Source organism: Dipodomys merriami, unplaced genomic scaffold (genome assembly GCF_024711535.1).
Source record: "Dipodomys merriami isolate MVZ:Mamm:240054 unplaced genomic scaffold, mDipMer1.0.p SCAF_8, whole genome shotgun sequence".
Classification (NCBI taxonomy): domain Eukaryota; kingdom Metazoa; phylum Chordata; class Mammalia; order Rodentia; family Heteromyidae; genus Dipodomys; species Dipodomys merriami.
In genome coordinates this window covers 59,093,987-59,115,381 of record NW_027206401.1, presented here as the reverse complement: position 1 = coordinate 59,115,381, position 21,395 = coordinate 59,093,987, and the positions used below count along the sequence as shown (strand labels likewise).

The 21,395-nt window shown below is 39.1% G+C and overlaps 1 protein-coding gene across 3 annotated transcripts in view; it reads left to right on the top strand.

Moving 5' to 3' along the window:
- LOC138818940 (lebercilin-like) overlaps positions 1-21,395 on the top strand; it is a 49,212-nt gene that overhangs the window by 8,065 nt on the left and 19,752 nt on the right. For 2 of the 3 annotated variants that reach the window (XM_070010075.1, XM_070010077.1), the window contains exons 3-5: positions 2,638-2,769; positions 11,477-11,828; positions 13,553-14,079. In XM_070010075.1, coding sequence (XP_069866176.1) covers positions 11,633-11,828; positions 13,553-14,079 — 723 coding nt within the window. In that variant the 5' untranslated portion in view covers positions 2,638-2,769; positions 11,477-11,632. The remainder of the gene's footprint in view (positions 1-2,637; positions 2,770-11,476; positions 11,829-13,552; positions 14,080-21,395) is intronic. The other variant, XM_070010076.1, reaches the window with a different exon arrangement.

Genomic DNA, 21,395 nt, shown 5'->3' with positions numbered 1-21,395 from the left:
CTGTCTTTCTCTTCCAAGTCCCTTGGCAACTTAAGGACACCTTAATAATCACTCTTATTATTACACAGTTCTTACAGTCAGAGCTTCATTTCTCTTCCTTGTTCTTTAGTCAACAGTCGGAGGATAAGGAGATGAAAGTCTCTACTTTTCATCTTTCTAGTCTACAAAGGATGCTAAATAGCTGCTCAGTATGTTTTTAATGAGTGAGCGAAAGTCTCTAATGTAGTAATTTTCCTTTGCAAATTTTTTATGCTATCTTCCTGTTATAAAAGGAAATGCTGGCAATTTTAGCATGCCAAAACCAAAATAATTAAAATCTCTCTTTCCTTTATGTAGCATGTTTGTTGTCAATTTAACAATTTTCTGTGGATTATTTCTATTTGAGAATAAGCAGTTGTGTCCTAAGAAAATCATATTGACATTCTCCCTTTCAGGCCTAAAACAACTTCATACAGACATGCTATAGTTTATATTCCTTAATGCTGTTTCTGTCCCATTGACCCTTGGGAAAAAAAAGTTAAAGATGTAATTGTACAGTAATGAAATCTGATAACTTGTATTTAAAAATAACTTAAACCAGTTTCAAGTTCAATTCTTTGGATGTGACACAAAAGCAGAAGTACTAGAAATTAAAATCCATTCCATGAAATTCAGCTCCTGTTAATGACTCATCCGCAATTTAAAAAATATACGAAAATTACTAGTAAAAAGCTCAATGGTATAACTTCTCTTTTCACTACCAAAATAATTAACTAATTCCACCAAGCCTACAAAATACCATCCTTTATACAGAGCAATAATGAAAAAATTCTAGCTTTCTGTACTTCAAAGGCAAGCAACAATAATTAGAATAGACTAAGTTTGCATAAGAGCCACAAATTTTCATTGTACTACATCTTATAGCCAACCCAAATTTTCCTAAGGTACTCACTTGCTTTTTACCTATTAGAATCAGGCACACATGATTCATGTCTTTAATCCTAGTTAATCAGGAGGTTGAGATCTGAGAATTGTAGTTCAAAGCCAGCCTGAGCAGGAAAGTCTATGAAACTCTTACCTCCAGTTACCACCAAAACAAAGCTTGAAGTGGAGCTGGGGCTCAAGTGGTAAAGGACTACCTTTGAGCAGAAAAGCTCAGGGACAGCACCTAGGCCTTGAGTTCAAGTCCCAGGACCAGCACCAACAATATAAAACAAATACTATTAAAGTTCAACAGTTAATGTTGCAAAGTGCTAGTGGTTCACGCCTATAATCCTAGCTACTCAAGAGGCTTTGATCTAAGGTCATTGTAATTTCTAGATTAGCCAATCTAGAAATTGGTGGAAGAGTATTTATCACCCTGCCTATGTTAATGTTGGGAAATTTCTAAACAAATCGGTTTCTTTAGTTCTTCATGAGGAAAATGAGAATAATCCTTTTAATAAACATTTATAGAAGAATTTTAATATTCTCTCATTGGCATAAAGACAACACTGGGAAGGCAGAAAATGAATTCAGTTAGCAACATAGCAAATCTAGAGTTGTTGCAATTGCAATAGAAGCCCAGGTCATTAGAAATAAAACTCCAAATTACTTGTCATTACTAGAATATTGTATTAGTGTGAACTTTAAAAACCAGTAACTGTTAAAAAAAACCTTTCAATTGGTAGAAATATAAAAAAAATGTAGCTTCAGGCTGGGAAGGTGGCTCAGTGGTAGAGTGCTTGCCTTGCATGCATGAAGCCCTGGGTTCAATTTCTCAGCACCACATAAGCAGGAAATGGCTCTGTGGCTCAGGTGGTAGAGCGCTAGCCATGAGCTGAAGAGCTGAGGGACAGCACCCAGGCCGAGTTCAGGTCCCATGACCAACCACCACCAACAACAACAAAAATGTAGCTTCATTTTTTTTTTTTTCAGAAAGGATGACTGTTTGGTAGTATACTATGAAATGAAATGGCAAATGTTTTAATCTGAGAAAATTCTAGCCCTAACAAAAATGACTTCTATCAAAACCAGACAATATTGTGCAAACCTTCTGAAATTATCACGTACAGTGCACCAACTTTCAAAACGTTAATTCAATAAATTTGTCTTTACTTCTAGTAGTTTATAAATTCTTTTGATTTTTTTTAAAGTCAAATACTGGCAGGTGCCAGTGGCTCACACCTGTAATCCTAGCTTCTCAGGAGGCTGAGATCTGAGGATCACGGTTTGAAGCCAACCCTAGCAGAAAAGTCCGTGAAACTGTTATCTCCAATAAATTACTCAGAAAAAGCCTAAAGTGGCGCTGTGGCTCAAGTGGTAGAATGCTCGTCTTGAGCACAGTACCCAGACCTCGAGGAGTTCAAGCCCTAGGACCGGAAGAAAAAAAAAGTCAAATAGTGACTGTAATTTTAAATATGACAGGATGAATAAAACTGCACATTCTGAGGACCTTGAAAATAGGGTATGCAATTAGACAATTTTTGGAGACTGCTGCTGTTTCATTTTCTTGCTTAACAGTAACTATCCACCTGTGGGTGAACTATGTACTGAAGGGGCTAAAGCCGACCCTGCCCCCGCAGGACTAGAATAAGGCTTAGCTTGTGTCTTGGAATTACCGTTGGCTACTATGGAATCACCTGGCAAATTCTCTGCGCTCCGAATTTGTGTCCTCAGGTGTAACCAATGGCTGTCAGCTGTCGCCCACGGTCTTACGCGAAGGTGGATGGCACTGCGGAGCCTCCTGGGTGCTGACGGACAGTCGTGGCTGTCCGCTCCTCGCCAGCCAGAAAGAAGTCCCTGATTCTGGTAAGCGCTGTTCCTAAACCATCGCCTTTTTCGTGTGGGAGTGCCAGGACGGGGGCTTGAACTCGGGGCCTGGCCGCTGCCCCGAGCTTTCTCACTCAAGGCCAGGGCTCCACTTCCGGCCTTCTGGTGTGCGTTAGACGTAGAGTCTCAGGGACTTTCCTGTCAGGGCTGCTTCGAACCCGGAGCCTCAGATCTCAGCCTCCTGAGTAGCCGGGTAGCAGGTGCGAGTCCCCAGCCAGGCTCTCGCCACCGTTCCAGGGGAGCGCGGCGCGCGGGCGCCTTTAAACAGCTTCGCGTGCCCGGACGGCTCCCCGACCTCCGACCGCCTCAGGCCGCGTGCGGGCCGCTCTGCGCTGCGCTGCGGACGGGGAGGGCGCCGAGGCGGGGCACCCCGGTGCGGCGTTTAAACTGAGCAGTCGGACCAGACCCGAGGCCAGGATCGGTGTCTCAGACACTGGTCATTCTCACAGTCCGATTGCCGCCCCGTGGTTCAGGCGTTCCCACCTCGCCCGCAGCTCCGGCCATTGGCCTGGTCCTTTCCGCTATGGCCCGCAGCCCACACAACAGGCCAATGGCCGCCTTCCCTCGTACCCATCGTCCCGCCTTCCGGTTCCACCAACGCCAATAGCAAGGGCGACTTGGAGAGACCGGCCAATAGGAAGGCGGGGAGAGACATGATTGGCCACGGGATCCGCGGTGCAGTGTGGGCCTCTACCCGTTACCCTGGAGTCCTGGTCGCAGCCGTCGCCGTCCGGTCCCGCCCCCGTGCCATCCCCAGGTCTAGACTCTGTGCGCCGACTCCCGCCCCCCCGCCCCCGCCTTGCTTCCCGCGTCCAGGCTGTGCGCGCCCACCTCAGTCGCTCCGCGCCCAACCGCATTCTCCCGCGCGGCATCGACCCGGCGGCTGGACGTCGAGCACAGGCAGCGAAGGCAAGAAGGCGGCGCCGCGCTGGCTCGGTGGGCCGGGGCGGCCCGGGGCGGCCCGGGGGCGGGCCTTGGGGCGTCGGGTGGGCGTGGAGGATGCGGGGCGGGAGGCCGGTGGCACCGCCTGGTGCTTGCGGGTGGACTGGGGCGGGAGCGGATTAGGGAGGAGGAAGGACCTGGGGCTCGGGATGAGGGTCACCGGAGAGCAAGTCGGGGCTGGGCTGTTGGGGGCGAGGGTCGGGAGATGGGGGCAGATCTAGGGTGCAGGGGAGCAGCGATGGAAGTCGCCCAGAACCAACGGGACCTTGTCACCTCTAGTGAATATTATGGAATACTGACGTAGTGTGTTAATTGAATACTGATATGGCGTGTTATCGAATACTAACTTGGTAAGTTACTGAATAGGAATGTATTGACTGTATGTGTGCTGTGAAATAGTATGGAATATTAAGCTATAAAATTAGGAGTTAGAAGTTCGAACTATGGAATATAGAGATAAGAACACACCCAGGGAGCCTACAGAACCGTCACCAAGGCAACCAGCCCCCAAGGAGAAGGTGGCTCGGCCAAAGCAAGGCATCCCCAGCCGGAACAATAACCAGACAGTGGCAGAAGTGAAGCCGCCCAGCCGAAAACATATAAAAACCCAGAGCAGCAGAGACTCAGTGAAAGGGCCTCCCAAAGCGAGGTGACTCCACGTTTGACCAGACCGGCCCTCCACTGGAGCACTCAGCCCCGCAATGCGGCCACCACACTCCAGTGACTCAGAGCAGCTGGGAGGACACCCTCTGTGGACTCCCCTGGACCTCTGGACCAAGTGACATGCCACGTGAGCTCCCTGGGTGTGGGACACGTTTAGTAGAATGAGGCATACGAATTAGTTATTGGTGTGGATTATATTTGAAGGGTTTGAATAAATTGAATGAAACCTATTAGTCTAAGCGTGATGCTATATGCGTGCTCGGCACAGCAGCCTAGGCGGGAATTCTGAGAGGGGGAGAGGAAGGATAATTAGGCATTTATTACGACTGGATTGTGGTTAGAGCAGAAGAGAAACTTTTGGTCACCCTCTTTTATTACACATTCTGTAGGGATCAAATGAGGAATAAAGGTTCTGACAACAAAAATCTGTCCTATTGGCCCAAGAGAGTTGGGAAAGTGGGTATTGGGGCTACCCAGTGATTCTTGTTGGGTGCATAGCAGTTCCTTTGAATTTAGAAATCCTCTTCATCCCTGGGTTGCCTTGAACAAAGCACTGATGTTAGTCACTAACAAGTTGCTATTTTGAGAATAGGAAAAGTAGATTTGTCATGTACCTGCACGTGAGTAAGTGGAAAAATATATTTAAGTGATTTGATATGGGCAAACCCTTCTCCTCCTAATCTTCTCTCTGTAGAAAAGTATACTTAGTCATATGTGCATTTATGCCCAACCATTACCCTTAGGGTTAGATCTCTTCAGCGCAAAGATCATCATTTGATTCCTTTTGCAGAGAAGGGGTTCTTGCATTGTGGAAAAGGTAAATAGATGAAAATTTCCTGTCTTTTTATGGTTGTTACTTCAGTCAGTGTTTTTCCCATTTGTAGTTCTACATTCAGATTTTACATTATTGTTTTACACATTTCACTTTGAGATCTATTGCCTGTTGAATAGTACATATATTATCCAAGGGTCTAAAAGGAAGTTGTAGCTTGTTTTGGTTCTCTTAAGATGATCAAGTGTCATTCAAATACAAAAGGCCATATGTGCCCTTGGAAAAGAGATTTCTCTTTGGCCAAAGTCACATCTTTTCTCTTCAACATGGGAAACTGTAATTCACTCAAAACTCAAAACTCTCTGAGTTTTCTTGCTGTCAGTAACTCCTTTGTGGGATCCTTTGCCCCTGCCCAACATTTATTGCTTTTCTTCAAAACAAGTATTCTGTGAACTTTTCCGAGCTGAGTTCATTCTTTCCCTTGGTTTGCACTGACTTTATTTTATTAACATCCCCAAACTTTTGAAGTATTAAAGTAGCTAGGTTTTGGTATTTATTCGTGGATTCCCCTTAGATATGGCAAACCCATTATGTCTGATAATGTACTTAATCATCTTCCCTGCCAACTATTCCATCTGAAGGCTCCCCTTGTGCATAGTGTATATGTGCACATGTGCACGAGTACCAATACTGGACTTGAACTCAAGGTCTGGGTGCTGTCCTTTTTTTTCTCTCTCAAGGCTGGCATTCTACCACTTGAATCACAACTTAACTTTTGTTTTGTTTTGTTTTTTTTTGCCAGTTCTTTGGAGATAAGTAGTCACACAGACTTTCCTGCATGGACTGGTTTCAAATCAGAATCCTCAGATTTCATCCTCCTGAGTAGCTAGGGTTTGTAAGCATGATCACAGGCACCCAGCTTATTATATTTTCAGCTCTAATCATGGTTCCATGTCTGACACTTAATAGTTGTTCAGTAAATGTCTTTTGAGTGAAAGAGGGAACTTTCTGTGCTGCATTTGACTAACTTTGAGAGTACATACTGCTTTTCTTAAATAGCTTTTATTGAGGCCATTGTTTCAATATGCTGTTTAAAAGAAGTTAATCATGTTTTAAGATAACATTTACAGTGATCTGACTGATCATATTTGAAATCCAAGCCTAAAATCCAGGCATAGGTGTAATTTAAAAAAACAAAAACAAATGTGGCTTGATTTAAAAAAAGAGTAGGTGTGGTGCAAATAAAAGCAGTAATCATATTTGAAATGCTTAGGATTGTGCAGAAACATGTAACAGCTTGGTTTTTATTTTTATTAATCTTTGGTCATTGTTGAAGTAACAGTTGTAGTCATATTGCAGCAGTATAGGATCCTTTTGTTTTTAATGTTGAGCTTACCTTAAATGTTTCATTTCCTTTCTGGGGAGATGGTTTCCATATTTAGGGGGCTGGGATGGTGGCTCAGTGGAAGAGTGCTTGCCTTTCATGAATATGGCCCTGGGTTCAATTCCTCAGCACCACATAAGCAGAAAGCCGGAAGTGGTGCTGTGGCTCAAGTGGTAGAGCGCTAGCCTTGAGCTGAAGAGCTGAGGGACAGCACCCAGGCCCAGAGTTAAGGCCCCATGACTGGCAAAACAAGAAAAGAAAATAGTGTTAAAACTAAAAGCCTTTCTTACATTCACATGAATTAGACTATGATTGTGGACTCCATCACTGACCACTTACTTTCTAACTCATTTGCTACTGAATATCAAGGAAACTGTAGCACAATGGTAGCCTCTTTTTCTGACCTGTTATACATCACTTATACTGTTTGGGATTTTATTCAGCATTTATTTTTGGATGAAAAATGTTAAGTATCAGACATGATAGTTTTCTAGTGTTGATCCATTGGTACTCTTGGTCATTTTAGAAAAAGAAACAATTTTTAGGGATTGAAATTGGCAAGACTTAACTTTTCTTTTTCCTCTTAGCTAGTTAATGTTTTGATCACCATTGAGTTGAGAGCTAAATGAAATACATTACCCCTCTCCACACATTTTTTACTAGCATGTATTACTTGCATAGAGTGGCTTCAGTGTGGTATGTGGATGTAATGTTCTATGATCCTGTTCTCTCAATTGTCCTTTCTTATTTTCCTCCTCCTTTAAAAGAATAGTGTTAACAGGTTTTATTATGTTATTTTCACGCATTCATATTTTCTTATTCAGAACTATTATATACTAAGAGCTCAAAAACATTTTAATAAAAAATGACTATGAGAAATGTCTGAGAAAAAAATATTGAGAGTTTAAAAGACAATGGAGTAGTGTCTTCAAAGTTCTGAGAGAAACTGTCAAGTGGAACACCAAAATGCAAGGAATTAAGAGCATTTGCTTCCTGAATCATGTGTCCTTTATGGAAAAAATTATTTAAGGATGTGATCATGAAAACTAAGAAAGAGTATGACATAGCTGAAAAGAAATGATACACCAGTTGGGCCTAGTAAGTCCAGAATAACACAATAGGCCTAGAAAGTAATTGGAAATTACCCCAATAGGAAAATTAGGAACAGTGTCTTTAAGAGGAATATAATAGGTTTCAAACCATTGATACAAGAAAGAACCTGGTAAGTATTGATATCATAAGAGGAAGAAATGAGGTTTAGACCTGTAATCCTAGCTACTCTGGAAGCTGAGATCTGAGGATCTCAGTCCATGAGATTCTTATCTCTAACCACCAAAAAGCTGGAAGTGGAGTTGTGGCTCAAGTGATAGAGTGCTAGCCTTGAGCACAATATCTCAGGTACAATGCCTTAGTCAAGTTTTTAAGCCCCAGTTCAGGGATTAAAAGGCAAAAAAAAAAGATGATTGAAAATTTTTAAAGAAGAAAACCTGTGTAACCAAAATATAGTTGCTTGCTGCAGTCATCTAAAATAAAATCTAAATACCAATCTTTCATTGTCCAAGATTCAAACAGTAGTTCTCTTTTATCTGCTGGGGAATGTTCTAGGGCCTCTGTAGACCCCAGAAATTGTAGGCAGCAGGGAGTCCCACAACTGCTCTGTTTTTTTGCACATACCTACCTACAGCAAGTCAGACACAGTAAGAGATTATACTGGTAAAATTAAAGTATGATAATTACAGTATACTGTAATAAAACAAAACAAATGTACCCTTCTCAAAATGTCTTTTAGGTATGAACCTCTATATAAGATATTTTTCTTTCTTCATTAAGTCAAGAACTTTCATTTTTTTCTATTAGATGAAGCATAGCTTCTTTTTACATATCTAAACTGCATCCTTCCTCCTTCCTTCTTTCTTCCTCCTCACCTTTCTCTTCTACTTCTCCTCTTCCTCCTCTTCTCCTTTTTTTTTTTTTTTTGCAAGTATTGACTCTTGAATTCAGGGCCTTGTACTCTTGCTTGCCCTTTTTGCTCATTGCTCTGCCACTTAAGTCAAACCTCTTCTTCCAGGTTTTTAGTGGTTAATTTGTCTGCCTTAGCTGGCTTAATTTCAAACTTCAGATCTCAGCCTCCAGCTTCCAGAGTAGCAAGGATTGTGTGAACCACTAGTGCCCAGCCTCCAGTACATTTCTTAATCTGTGATGATTAGATACTTAAGTTGCTTCTGTTTGTTAAAAATTGCATTTTACTGCCTCGGACATTTGCATACAACTTTGCCCAATTTTTAGAGATGCTTCCTTTTTTTTTTTTTTTTTTTTGCTGGTTGTGGGGCCTTAACTCTGGGTCTGGGCTTGGTCCCTCAGCTCTTCAGCTCAATGCTAGCACTCTACCACTTGAGCCACAACACCACTTCCGCCATTTTTGTTTATGTGGTGCTGGGAAATCGAATGCAGAGCCTTATGAATGCAAGGCAAGCACTCTACCACTGAGCCACCTTCCCAGCCCATAGAGGTACTTCTTGAAGTCCAGGAATGGAGTTAGTAGTCAAAGATTACAAGCATGACGTCTTAATCCATTTTGCCAGCCCTTGTTCTAGAAACTCCATGAATCGTCTCCTCAGGGTAGTTCTGGCAGCATTAAGTGTTAGTGCTGAAAATTCTTTGATAATGTGATGGCCATAGTGGTATCTGAGATGAATAGAATATGTGGTACAATTGGTATAGGATACGTGTCTTACTGGTGTTGCCTTTTTGTTTTCAGACAGTCATTCTAAATCTTGTTCTATTTTATGTGGAGTTTGAACCTAGGGTACTAAGCATGCTGAGAAATCTTTGTATAAGATTACACTGCTCAGACAAAATTTCATATAAATAGAAACTTGTTTGATCTGATTGTAAAGCCTCATTAAAACAAGACTCAAGATAAAAATTCCGAATACCTTATTTCACCAAAAATTTTTTTTAAATTTTATTTTCTTGTAAAGATGCTGTACAGAGGGGTTAAAGTTAGATGAGTAAGGTAATGAGTACATTTCTTGTTGAGCATTGTTACCCCCTCTGTTTTTCTCCTACTTTCCCTTCCCTCTCTACCTCCCATCCACCCCCCCCACACCCAAAGTTGTAAAGTTCATTTCCAACATAGTGTCTTGTGAGTATTATTGTTGCAGTGGGTCATCCTGTGTCCTTGCTTTAGCATTTTGTTTTTCCCCTTCCCCTCCCCAAATTAGATAAATGTATGTACAAGATGCAGGGTACCAAAATCATATTTGATAACAGGGGATATACCATAGGAGGAAGAAAATACAAAAGAAACAAAAAATTACATAGTATAGTGCTTCCCTGTGACCCAGCAATCCCACTTCTGGGCATTTGCACCAGAGATCACAAACAAGGCCATATTAAGGCTACCAGCACAATTATGTTATCACAGCATTATTCACCATAGCTAAGATATGTAACCAAACCAGATACCCTCAGTAGATGAATGTACCAAGAAATTGTGGTACACACACACACACACACACACACACACACACACACACACACACACACACACACACACACACACACACACACACACACACACACACACACACACACACACACACACACAATGGAATTCTATGCTTCCATCAGAAAGAATGACATTTGTTAAGGAAATGGAAAGACTTGGGAAAAAATCGTATTAAGTGAAGTAAGCCAGACCCAAAGAAATATAGGTCCCATGGTTTCCCTTATTTGATGTAATTAGTATACATCTAATGTTAATGTTATCAGATGAAAAAGAAAAACTGAAAAGCTATGTACATATGACCATATAAGATGATGCTAAGTGAAATGAACCCCAAGATGTGGATACGAGGCTTTTCTTTGTTGTTTTTATTATATCAAAATGTTTTTCACAATCATACTTTTTACTTCTAAAGTCTGAACATTTTTAGCACATTCCATTAGTATTGATCATTAACCTGAACTCCTAGATTTCACTTAGCATTTTCACTTTCATGTTTTAAAATTATTAAGATGAAATGTAGGACTAATAAAAGAAAGGTAGTTGGCTATTGTAATACTATTTTCAGCTATTCCTTATTGGGTCCACATAAAAGTGAGTGAAAAGATTCTTAATCACACTATTTAAAATGAAATATGATTCCATTTTTAAAATGTAGAAAGGTAAATTAGGTATATACTCCCTCAGAAAAATCAAGGTATGTTCATGTTACCAGAAAACAAGGAATATACCATATAAACATGTATAATCAAATGATTATCAAATTTTACTAATATCAATTCTGGCAGAATGCCAACTTTATTTTAAAAATAATTCTGGTAGTAAAAAAGGAGGTGGAGGGCTGGGAAGGTGGCTCAGTGGTAGAGCGCTTGCCTTGCATGCCTGAGGCCCTGGGTTTGATTCCTCAGCACCACATAAGCAAAAGAAAAAAGCCGGAAGTGGCGCTGTGGCTCAAGCGGTAGAGCGCTAGCCTTGAGCTGAAGAGCTGAGGGACAGCGCCCAGGCCCAGAGTTCAGGCCCCAGGACCAGACTTCCCCCCCCCCCGGAAAAAAAAGGAGGTGGAGGGAAGAAGCTATTAAGTACTAGTAACATTGCTTTAACCACATTTGTTTTTTCCTTAATTTAGTCCACAACAGCACTGGTGAGTGAAACCAAGAGAAGGTAAAAGTGTGCAAGAACAAATCTCAGTTTAGTCCTGCTGCCTTTAAGGCTGTGACTGTAGGTATGACCCAATGGTAGAGTGCCAGCCGGGAGCAAGCAAGCCCTGTGAGAGGGTGAGGCCATGGGTTTAAGTCCTGGTACCAGCAAATAAATCAGTGAATAATAATCTGTATATTATGTTGCTTTTCATATTTTTCACTGTAATTAATTACAGAGTTCTATAATTTCTTGATGAATTTTCCTTTTCCTTCCTCAGTTGGTTAGTGATGTGAATTGTGGAATTGCAGATATATTGTGGGGAAAAATTGTACAGATGTAGATATTATTGTCAAGATATGCATACCATGAATCTGTTCTTCAGTATTATCACGAATCTGTAAAGTTACATGAAACAAGACCATTTTTCCAAACAATGGAGCAAAGAGACAAAAGTTCAGATACTGAGCAAGAAATAAAAAGTGGCAAACACCATCACTCTAGCTATTCATCTGATTTTGGCACTACACCACAGTCTTCTGGCCAGACCTCTCTTGCCAGTACTTTACGAACAGATTCTAGGGAAACAACTACTAAAAAACAAGTATCAGATAACCAAATGCATCAGCGAGGTAAGTATTATGTAAGAGTCCTTTGGGTGTACAAGACATTTAGGAGGACTTAAGTAAGACTCATAGAAATGAAACTATTCCATTAGTGGGTTTTTTGGTAAAATACATGAAAGTAGGCTGATTTTTCAGTAGGCTATATTTTGAAAATTTTATGTTAAATAATACTTTTGGATCTCATATTAGGAATTTTTATCTCAAGTCTTGTTTTAATGAGAGGTTTTAATGACATAAGTTCCTATTTGTATGAATTCTTGTCTGAGTAGTGTAATCTTATACATCACAGATTTGTTAGCATGCGTAGAAATAAGATTGAGAACTGAAATTTCTAGTCTGTTTTTCATAACAGCTCTGTAAAATTTTCTTTTTAATGAAACATAAGGTGTTAAATTGTAGAAATGGGTTTTTACTATTTCTTGGTTACATAATGAATCAGGTATCCATGGTTGGTGCCACCTGGAGGGAAAGTTAGATTTTCTAGTTTTCCTTCATTTCATTTTTATTCTGAATGAATTTCCTCCTGGAAACCCAAATAATCCTCAAGTCACCTTGGTGATTACAGTTCATTGTTCTTACCTTGGGCACATTCAGATCACTGTATTAAAGAACTGATGGTTGTATTTTGAAGCTTCAAATTCTTCTAAATTTGTAAGAAATCTTACAAGTTCATATGTACTCTTTAGAGATTTTATATACTTATTATTTAGAATGCAATTTTTTTCTTTCAAACTATGTCATATGTTTTAATTTGAACATCACACAAAAATTCCCCAAGGAGGTATTTAGAAGCATACTTGTACTCCTGGTTTTCAGGACTGATAATAAGATATAAGTTCTTAATTATATAATAAATATTTTTAATTTTAAATTATTATTATAAAGGTGATATGCAGAGAGGTTAGAGTTACATAAGTCAGGTAAAGAATACATTTCTGTATTCTGTATTCAATGTTATCCCTTGCCTTATTCCTTTCTGTCCACACCCAAAGGTTGTGTAGTTCATTTTCCACATAGTGTGCAGTGAATAAGTATTCTACAGAATGCGCTGCAGAGATTTCTTTTTTTTCTGTGCATACTTCATTTACTCCCATGGCTTCCTATTGAGGTGATGATGTCTTCATTCTATGGGTCAAGAAAATGACGTGGAATGGTTTAATTGAATTGTACTGATAATTATGAAGTGGCAAATCAGATTATCAGATCTTCTTACTAATTGATATGCTGTTTTCCTATTTCCCCAAATAAGGAAAAGCAATTCTAGTTGATTTAGAGGAAACATTTTCACATTTAACCAAACAACAATCCCAATTGTCTGGGCACAGAAGACTTAGATACTGCATTTGATCTAGTGTTTATCTTACACTGCACTAATACTGATGATGCTCATATTTGAATCTGACTTGCCATCCTAGAGTATGATACTGTCATATTCTAGGACAGGGTAGAATAATTCTATATAAACTATTGGGATGCCATCCTTGAGGTGCCAGAATATTCTCATCTTTTCTTAGAAGGTACCAGGTTATTCTTAATAGAAAGACATTAAATAACAGCCATTATTTAAATGTTGTCTTTTCAGAGCAAAAATAACTAAAAAATGTTATGAACCCAAGTGTGTTAGATGAATAACTGAGTATTCTTGATGTAGCTATTATTTTGCATCATTATTGTTTTCTTATTACATTTAGTATATCTCTCATTTTGCACTATTAGTGTTTCTGTTTTAGCTCCTAGGAAACTAAGCCCTAAAGCTGTACCAAACAAAAAGGGCTGCCGAATGGGATTTTGCTCCCAGAATCTCAATAGAGAGCCACTGCGGAAAGATCCTGATCTTGTTACAAAACGCATTCTCTCTGCAAGTCTGCTAAAAATCAGTGCGTTGCAGAATGAAGTATGTCAACTCCAGGTCAAGATAGCTGAGCTGCTAAAAGAAAATAAGGCGTTGAAAAGGCTTCAGTATAGACAGGAGAAAGCCCTGAATAAGTTTGAAGATGAAAATGAAATTGCTCAACTTATACTTCGTCATAACAATGAGATTACAGTGCTCAAGGAATGCTTAAGAAAATCTCAAGAGAAAGAACGGGACACAGAAAAGAAAGTGAAGGACACTGAAGGTGAACTGTTTAGGACAAAGTTTTCTTTACAAAAACTGAAAAAGATCTCAGAAGCCAGACACCTGCCTGAACGAGATGATTTGGCGAAGAAGCTAGTGTCAGCTGAGTTAAAACTAGATGACACCGAGAGAAGAATTAAGGTAAAGACCATGGCTTCTAATTTTGTTTTTGTGGGCATGTCATGTGCTCTAATTAAATAACATGTTGCAGTTTGGCATTTGGCATTACTATTTTCCTGAGAGAGAAAGTAGGAAAAATTTAAAGTTGCACATATGAGAGCAAGATGCCAAGGAATGTATACACTGATAAGCCACATGTTGACTGATGATTGTTTAATTCCAGATTTTAGGCATTTGGGAATTACTTTACCTGGTTTTTTCTTCCTCCAAAATTGAAAATGAAGCTGTCATAACCCATAACATTGACTTTTGGGGGCCTGTGTAAAAAACTCCTTGTGAATAATGCTGTGTGTGCATGTGATATGCACAAGAACTGGGGCTTGTATTCTGGACCATTTCCTGTCATTTCTCTTGTTCACTCATGGCTGGTGCTTTACCACTTGAGCCATACCTCCACTTTCATCTTTTTTCTGGTTAATTGGAGATAAGAGTCTAGCAGGTTTTAAATCTTGATTCTCAGATCTCAGTCTCCTGAATAGCTAGGATTATAGATGTTAGCATCTGTGCTTTGGTTTTGGAGAGTGTTCCTCCTCCTAAAATAAAAGCTGATAGGAGAGTGGTTAAGACTAGTAACTTGTCTGAGAACAGTACAATTGAAAAATTACTTGTTTCTATAGAGAAAGAAAGGAAAGGAGCCCTAGGTGATACTTGGTATTAAACATAAGCTTGAGTTTGGTTCTAGTGCTTCAGAATTGATGAGTAGTTTGGAAAGCAAAAGTAGCCAAAAATTGTGGAAATAATGCCTGCTCTAAGACTCGGCCCAAAGGAAGTTCAGAAGTGTAAATAAGTGTTTACTCTGTAGAGTAACTAACCCATGCTCAGGGGCTGTGACTTTATTAAACACACTATATACCAGTGGTCAGAAAAACTGCCTGGTTTATTCTCTGCAATTTTCTATCATTGTCCTTTATTTCAGCACAAAGACAATCATGTTATAGAGGTTCTGCTACTGATCAACTTTTAAGTGCAAAGCCATTTTTTTCCATTTTTTAATTTTTTATCATCTTTAAATAATTGTACAAAGAAGTTCCCATTTTACAAAACAGTATGTGAATACAAAGTGTCTGACAGCACTGCCACCCATCGCTCCTAATCCAACCCTTCTCTCACTTTTTAATTGAAAGTAGGTGATTACATAAATTTCACATATTTCACAGTATTGTGAAATAGTGATACTTAGTTAAAAGTCACAAACACATTTGAACCTTCACAAGGTAAATTGTCATTATCATGGTCTATAAAGTTTGTGAATTCTATGAACTTTGACAATACAATTATTTCTTCCATATCAGGTGATATTTACATGTCTATCCTTTTGCTTAGTGTAAGCTGTTCCCTCTTTCCCTCTCATTCCTCCTTCCCCTTCACTGACTTTGGGTTGCTTAGTTCATTTTCATCTATGTCCACATGCAAAGCCAATATTAGGAATGTTTGTGATCAGATTTCTGGAGTCTGTTCTGGCCGGGTGATCTGTCTCCCCATCATAACTATGCACTCTTGATTCTAGGCTCCACAGATAGAACTTAACACTAGGTAAATTTGAGCTACTTTGTGTCCTCTACTTTGCTGTATAAATTTTAGAATAAGCTTGTCCATTTATACAAACAACTTCCTGGAATTTTTTTTTTGTCGGTCATGGGACTTGAACTCTGGGCCTGGGTGCTGTCCCTCAGCTCTTCAGCTCAAGGCTAGCACTCTACCACTTGAGCCACAGCACCACTTTCCTTCCTGGAATTTTTATAGAGATTACCTTAAAACTAAATCATAGAGAATTGACATTTTTATGATGTTAAAGTTCCAGTTCTTCACAGTGTGGTTTTCTAGTTTGTTCCTTCCTTCTTTCTTTTCTTCCTACCTTCCTTTCTCCCCTCCCCCTCACTTCCTTCCCTTCCCTATCTCCCTCTCCCCTTCTCTTTCTTACTTTTTTATTTTTATTTTTTTATTGTGAACATACTGTACAGAGGGGTTACAATTACATGGGCAAGATAATGAGTACATTTCTTATCAAGCATTGCAGCCTCCTCCTTTGTTTACCCTTCACATCTCTTCCCAGCCTCCCCCCACCCCTCCACCCAAGCCTCCCCACCCCCCACCAAAGTTGTAAAGTTTGTTTTCGACATGACAACTTGTACTTCTCATTGTTGCAACGGGTCCACCTGTATCCTTAAACGACTTGTTTTTCCCCTTCTCCACAAATCATACCGACATCAAATATAGTGAAAGCAGGGGTTATACTGTGGGGGACGGACATACAAAGCAACAAAGAAATAATCTTATAAATGCATTAAAAACAAATGCATGAAAAAAAACATTAAGAAAAAAAACATTTAAATACATATCTAAGGGTTCATTTTCCTAACATCACATTATCTGACCTTTTATTTTTTTAAAGGTGGTACTTGGGCCTGAATTCAAGGTCTCATACTCTTACTTAGCTTTTAAACTCAGGGTTAGCATTCTACCACTTGAGCCACAGCTCCATTTCTGGCATTTTGTTGGAGATACGAATCTCATTGACTTTCCTGCCTGGCCTGGCTTCCAGTCATGATTGTCAGATGTCAGCCTCCTAAGTAGATGAATTAAAGGTATGAGCCAACAGTGCTCATACCCAGTATGTAGTTTCCCATTTGCTTACATCTTCTTTGATTTCAAAATGATCTCACTTCTTTCTAGGCTAAAGGATTACTTTAAAAAAAAAAAAAGGATTACTTTTAAACTTTTGTTTTCAATTTTTTTTACTTCTAAAATTAGTTTTAGAATTAGTTTTAGACATTTACTCTCAGGTTTTAAGAACACTGGGTTTATATGAAGGCAATAATGTGGAGGGTAGTGAATGTAATCAGAACTTATTATATGCATATGTGAAGGTGGAAGATTGAAGGCCATGAAAGCTATTTTATTTTGAGAATGAATTGCCATCTAGGTTCTTAAAATTATTACAGAAGGAGAGGGGATAAGATAGTAACAGAGGCCAACAAATGTCATCAAAATCCGTTATATGCGCATATAGAACTATCACAGTGAAACCTCTGTACAATTAATATGTGCTGATTTTTTAACATTTTTTTTTATTATTTAAGTAGTTGTACAAAGAAGTTCCCATTCTACAAAACAGTATATGAATACAAGGTGTCTGACAACGTTGCCACCCATCCCTCCTAACCCTTCCCTTCTCCCACTTTTTTTTTGAGTTGAGATAGGTGATTACATAAATTTCACAGGATTGTGGAATAGTGATACTTAGTTGAAGTCACAAGTGCATTTTAACCTTCACAAGGCAAATTATAATAAGTACTGATTTTTAAAAATGAAGAATATTGGATATCATAGACTCCATGCCTCAAAATTTTATTTATAGATCTAAACTGCTTCCTTGCTGCTGTAATTGAAATTGTATTGGAATCAACATAAATGTGCAGTTATGAACCCGCTTTTCTTACATCAGTGATGCCATGCCACACCCTGCTAGTGCCCTCCAATGGAGAGCTGTGTTCCCCAATTTAGGCTAAGTATTCTGGGCTCTTTAGCCTTCCTCTCATTCTTCCTAAGCAAAAGATGTTTGTAACTACTACATGAAATTGTATCCTTCACAAGCTCTGTAATCAATCCAAAATTGGAAATATTTACTATTGAATTTGTTATTTTACTGAGAAATTTAGCTTTTGTGTTTTGTGACTTGTGCCATTTTTCAAATTTTATTTCATCCAAATTTTTACTTTTTTTCTTCTAATTCAGGAGGTCAGAGCCAATAGCACTATTTGGTTGAGGGAGAAAGGCAGTTGATGGTAGTGTTTTACTTCAAATGAAAGTCTCGATTATTTCCTTGACTTTCAAGAACATTCTATTAGTTCTTTCTTTAGTTTCCTACTGTGTTTTCTCAGGATGCTGTGTGCATGTTGGGCTTTGGGGGTCTTTTCACTTGTTTCCCTTGGAGAAAATTTTGTTATATATTAAGAGTTGCTCCTTATGCTAGAACTTGGGGCAGGCAGTTTTGTTTATGAAATATTGCAGCAAGCCTCCTTCTTCCTGTAAGTTGCATTTCTTTCCTAGGAGGTTTGAGGGAGGTGTTCTTCAAGGCTATCTTTCATTAGTTGTGTGGTAAAAAAACTTATCCTGTCAACACTCACATATAAGAGGTAGGGTACCAACCCATTTTGTTACTTTATGCAAATGACAGGATGCAAAGGATTTTAGCAATTTAGGGTAATGATGCCTTAGAAATGGATGTAGTGTAAAAGACATAAACAACCCTAGCTATGAATGAGACAAGCACCCTGACAGCAATGTCCTTCTTCAGGACCTGCCCATCCTGACGCTGCCCGTGTGACAGGGCTCACCTAGATCCCAGATGTGTACTGGGAATAGAGCGCTGCCTGACAAGGTCAGACTTGCTGGGCTCTGTAGGAAGGGCAGGCAGCTGTCAGATTACATGTTTCCTTTTAAGAGTTGATGTTATACCTTCATTTTGGCTTTTACCCCCAACAACTTTATTATTTTTCCTAATAAAATGGTGCTTTATTTATTTTAGTTTTTATTTCTAAAAATTTATTAAGGGATATATATAACATAAAAGTATATATGTTAATGAGGTATGATCATACATTTCAGTACATGCATATATTGCTTGATATTTAAATGAGATTAAACAAATATTTTTTTCAAATATTTTTATGGTGAAAAGTCTGAAAGTCTTCATGTGGTTTGAAATACACAGTATATTATTATTAGCTATGGTTACCCTATTGCATAATAGTACACTTCAACAAATTTGAGTTCTGTCAAAGGAGTCCCATTTTAATATATTTATTTTAATATTAGTATTTCATGTGTTATTAGCTCAGTATTTAGTACTTAAAACCTCAAAATGGGACAAACTAACTGTAAAAGGAGTACTAGAGTTTAACTCAGGCTCTTGTACTTGTTAGGAACTTGAGCCATTCACTCAGCCCTTTTCCCTTTTCGCTGTCTATCAGATAGAGCTTTATGGTTTTTGCTCAGGCAGCCTGGATGTGATCCTCTACTCACATTACCTATTGAGCTAGGACTATCCATTTATATGGGCTTGTTTACTTTTTTCCTTGGTTGGCATCAAACTAAAATCTTTCTGATTTCCACATGCCAAGTAGCTGGGATTACAGACATGAGCTGGTTTTTTTTTTTAGTTATATATAATGCATTGGGGGTTTCAAGATTCATTTATATCCTTAAAGTATATGTCTGAGACAAGCAGAAAAGGTCAGATAAGTTGATGTTAGGTGAATGAACCCCAAGATAAGTTTTTTCTTTCTTGCGATTGTTTCTAACATATTTATAAGATGATTTCTTTGTTGCTTTGTATGTCCCTCCCCCACGGTATAACCTGCTTTCATTGTATTTGATGTTGGTATAATTTGTGGAGAAGGGAAAAAACAAATCATTTAAATAGGGATACAGGTTGACCCATTGCAACAATGAGATGTACAAAGTTTACAACTTTGGCTGGGGCGGGGGGGGGGGGAATAGGAAGGGGAAACAAAGGAGGAGGCATCAATGCTTGATAAGAAATGTACTCATTACTTTCTCCATGTAATTGTAACCCCTCTGTATGGTATTTTCACAATAAAAAAAATTATTGAGAACCCTCCTCATACAAAGATTTTGCTTGTGGGTTTATATGTTTATCACACTAGAAATTAAGATTCAGAACATCTGAAAATATTTAACAAATATTTGTTTACAAACAACTCATTAAAAGTTATAAAACCCTTCATGAAAGAAAAATACCTGCATTTTCCAAACCAAAAATAGATCCAGACAGGAATGGCTAATTAATACACTTGTAACTTTCCTTGGTGCCTGGGTTAATGGAGGACAGTGAGAGCCTGGGATCTGCTTCTATGTCATGTGCTGCAGCCTGTTGTGGTTGATAAACAGGCTAGAAATTGAACCTCACAGATGCATACAGTAGTTTAAAAATAGCGGAGTTTTTAAATAGTCTTTTCAAAGAACTGAGTGTTCATTGCTATTATGTTAACACTTGAGTTATATATCTCAACAGTTAAGTTACAAAATGGAATCAAATCACATAAATTAACTTTATATATTCAGTAACAAGGCAGTGCTTTCATCTCCTTTGAATGAATGTTCTAAGCATGATTTTGTAACATCATGCATTCTTCATTTGGAAAATACCAATTAAACTGTGCAAATTTCCCAAATGTTGGTGTCCCTGTAGCATATCACCTGTGATTCAGACTGTATCCAGACAGACAGCACAGTAGTGAAAACAGCAGATAGTGTGCTTCTAAAATAGTTCTCACCCAGACACACCCCAGAGTGTTCTGGAGATATTTACTGTTCCTCCCACTGTTCTTTGGGAACTCCTGTTTTGCTGTAAATTAGAGCTTCATTAGCTTTTGCTGCAATATGCAGCTTCTTTTAGTGACTACACCCCCTGCACCATTTCTGCCTGGGCCTGGTGCTCATCTTAAACAGAGCTCCAGGAAAAGGCTTCATTTCTGTGTGAACCTTGGAACTGACTGGAGCCGTCTTCCTGCTGTAGAGAGAGTGGCAGGTTCATCAGAGCTATGACCAGCTGTGGGTCCTAAAGCAATGAATCATAATTATAAGAATTCATAATCATTGAAAGGAATTACCTTGCAAACTCCAAGCAAAAGATCAAAAATAGAATTTTATAATTACATAATTATTTTTAAAAACTCTAGTAAAATATAGAGTATACATTTAGTACATAAAAGTGTCCAACTGGGCTGGGAAGGTGGCTCAGTGGTCAGTGGTAGAATGCTTGCCTTGCATGCATGAGGCCCTGTGTTCGATTCCTCAGTACCACATAAGCAAAAAAAAAAAAAAGCCGGAAGTGGTGCTGTGGCTCAAGTGGTAGAGCGCTAGCCTTGAGCTGAAGAGCTGAGGGACAGCGCCCAGGCCCAGAGTTCAGGCCCCACGACCGGACCCCCCCAAAAAAAGTGTCCAACTATTTTTAAACATTAAATTGACACAGCAAAATCACCTTGTCAGAAACGCATGAATTATTTAGACTCACCTTTTTTTAGAAATATTTAAGGACTTTAGGAAATGGTTCACCTATCAGAACTCAGTATCAGGGCAGTGAAAGTCATTTTGAGTGGAATTTTCTTTTCTTATAGATCCCCTATAAGCAACCAGATTCTCCACGAGCTTCTTCCAAGTTTGTGCTTAGTGCTTATTATTAGCAAAATCACATTTCTCCTCAGTGTAAACATTTCCAAAAGTAAGATGCCCGTGAGCACTGTCCTCCCTTT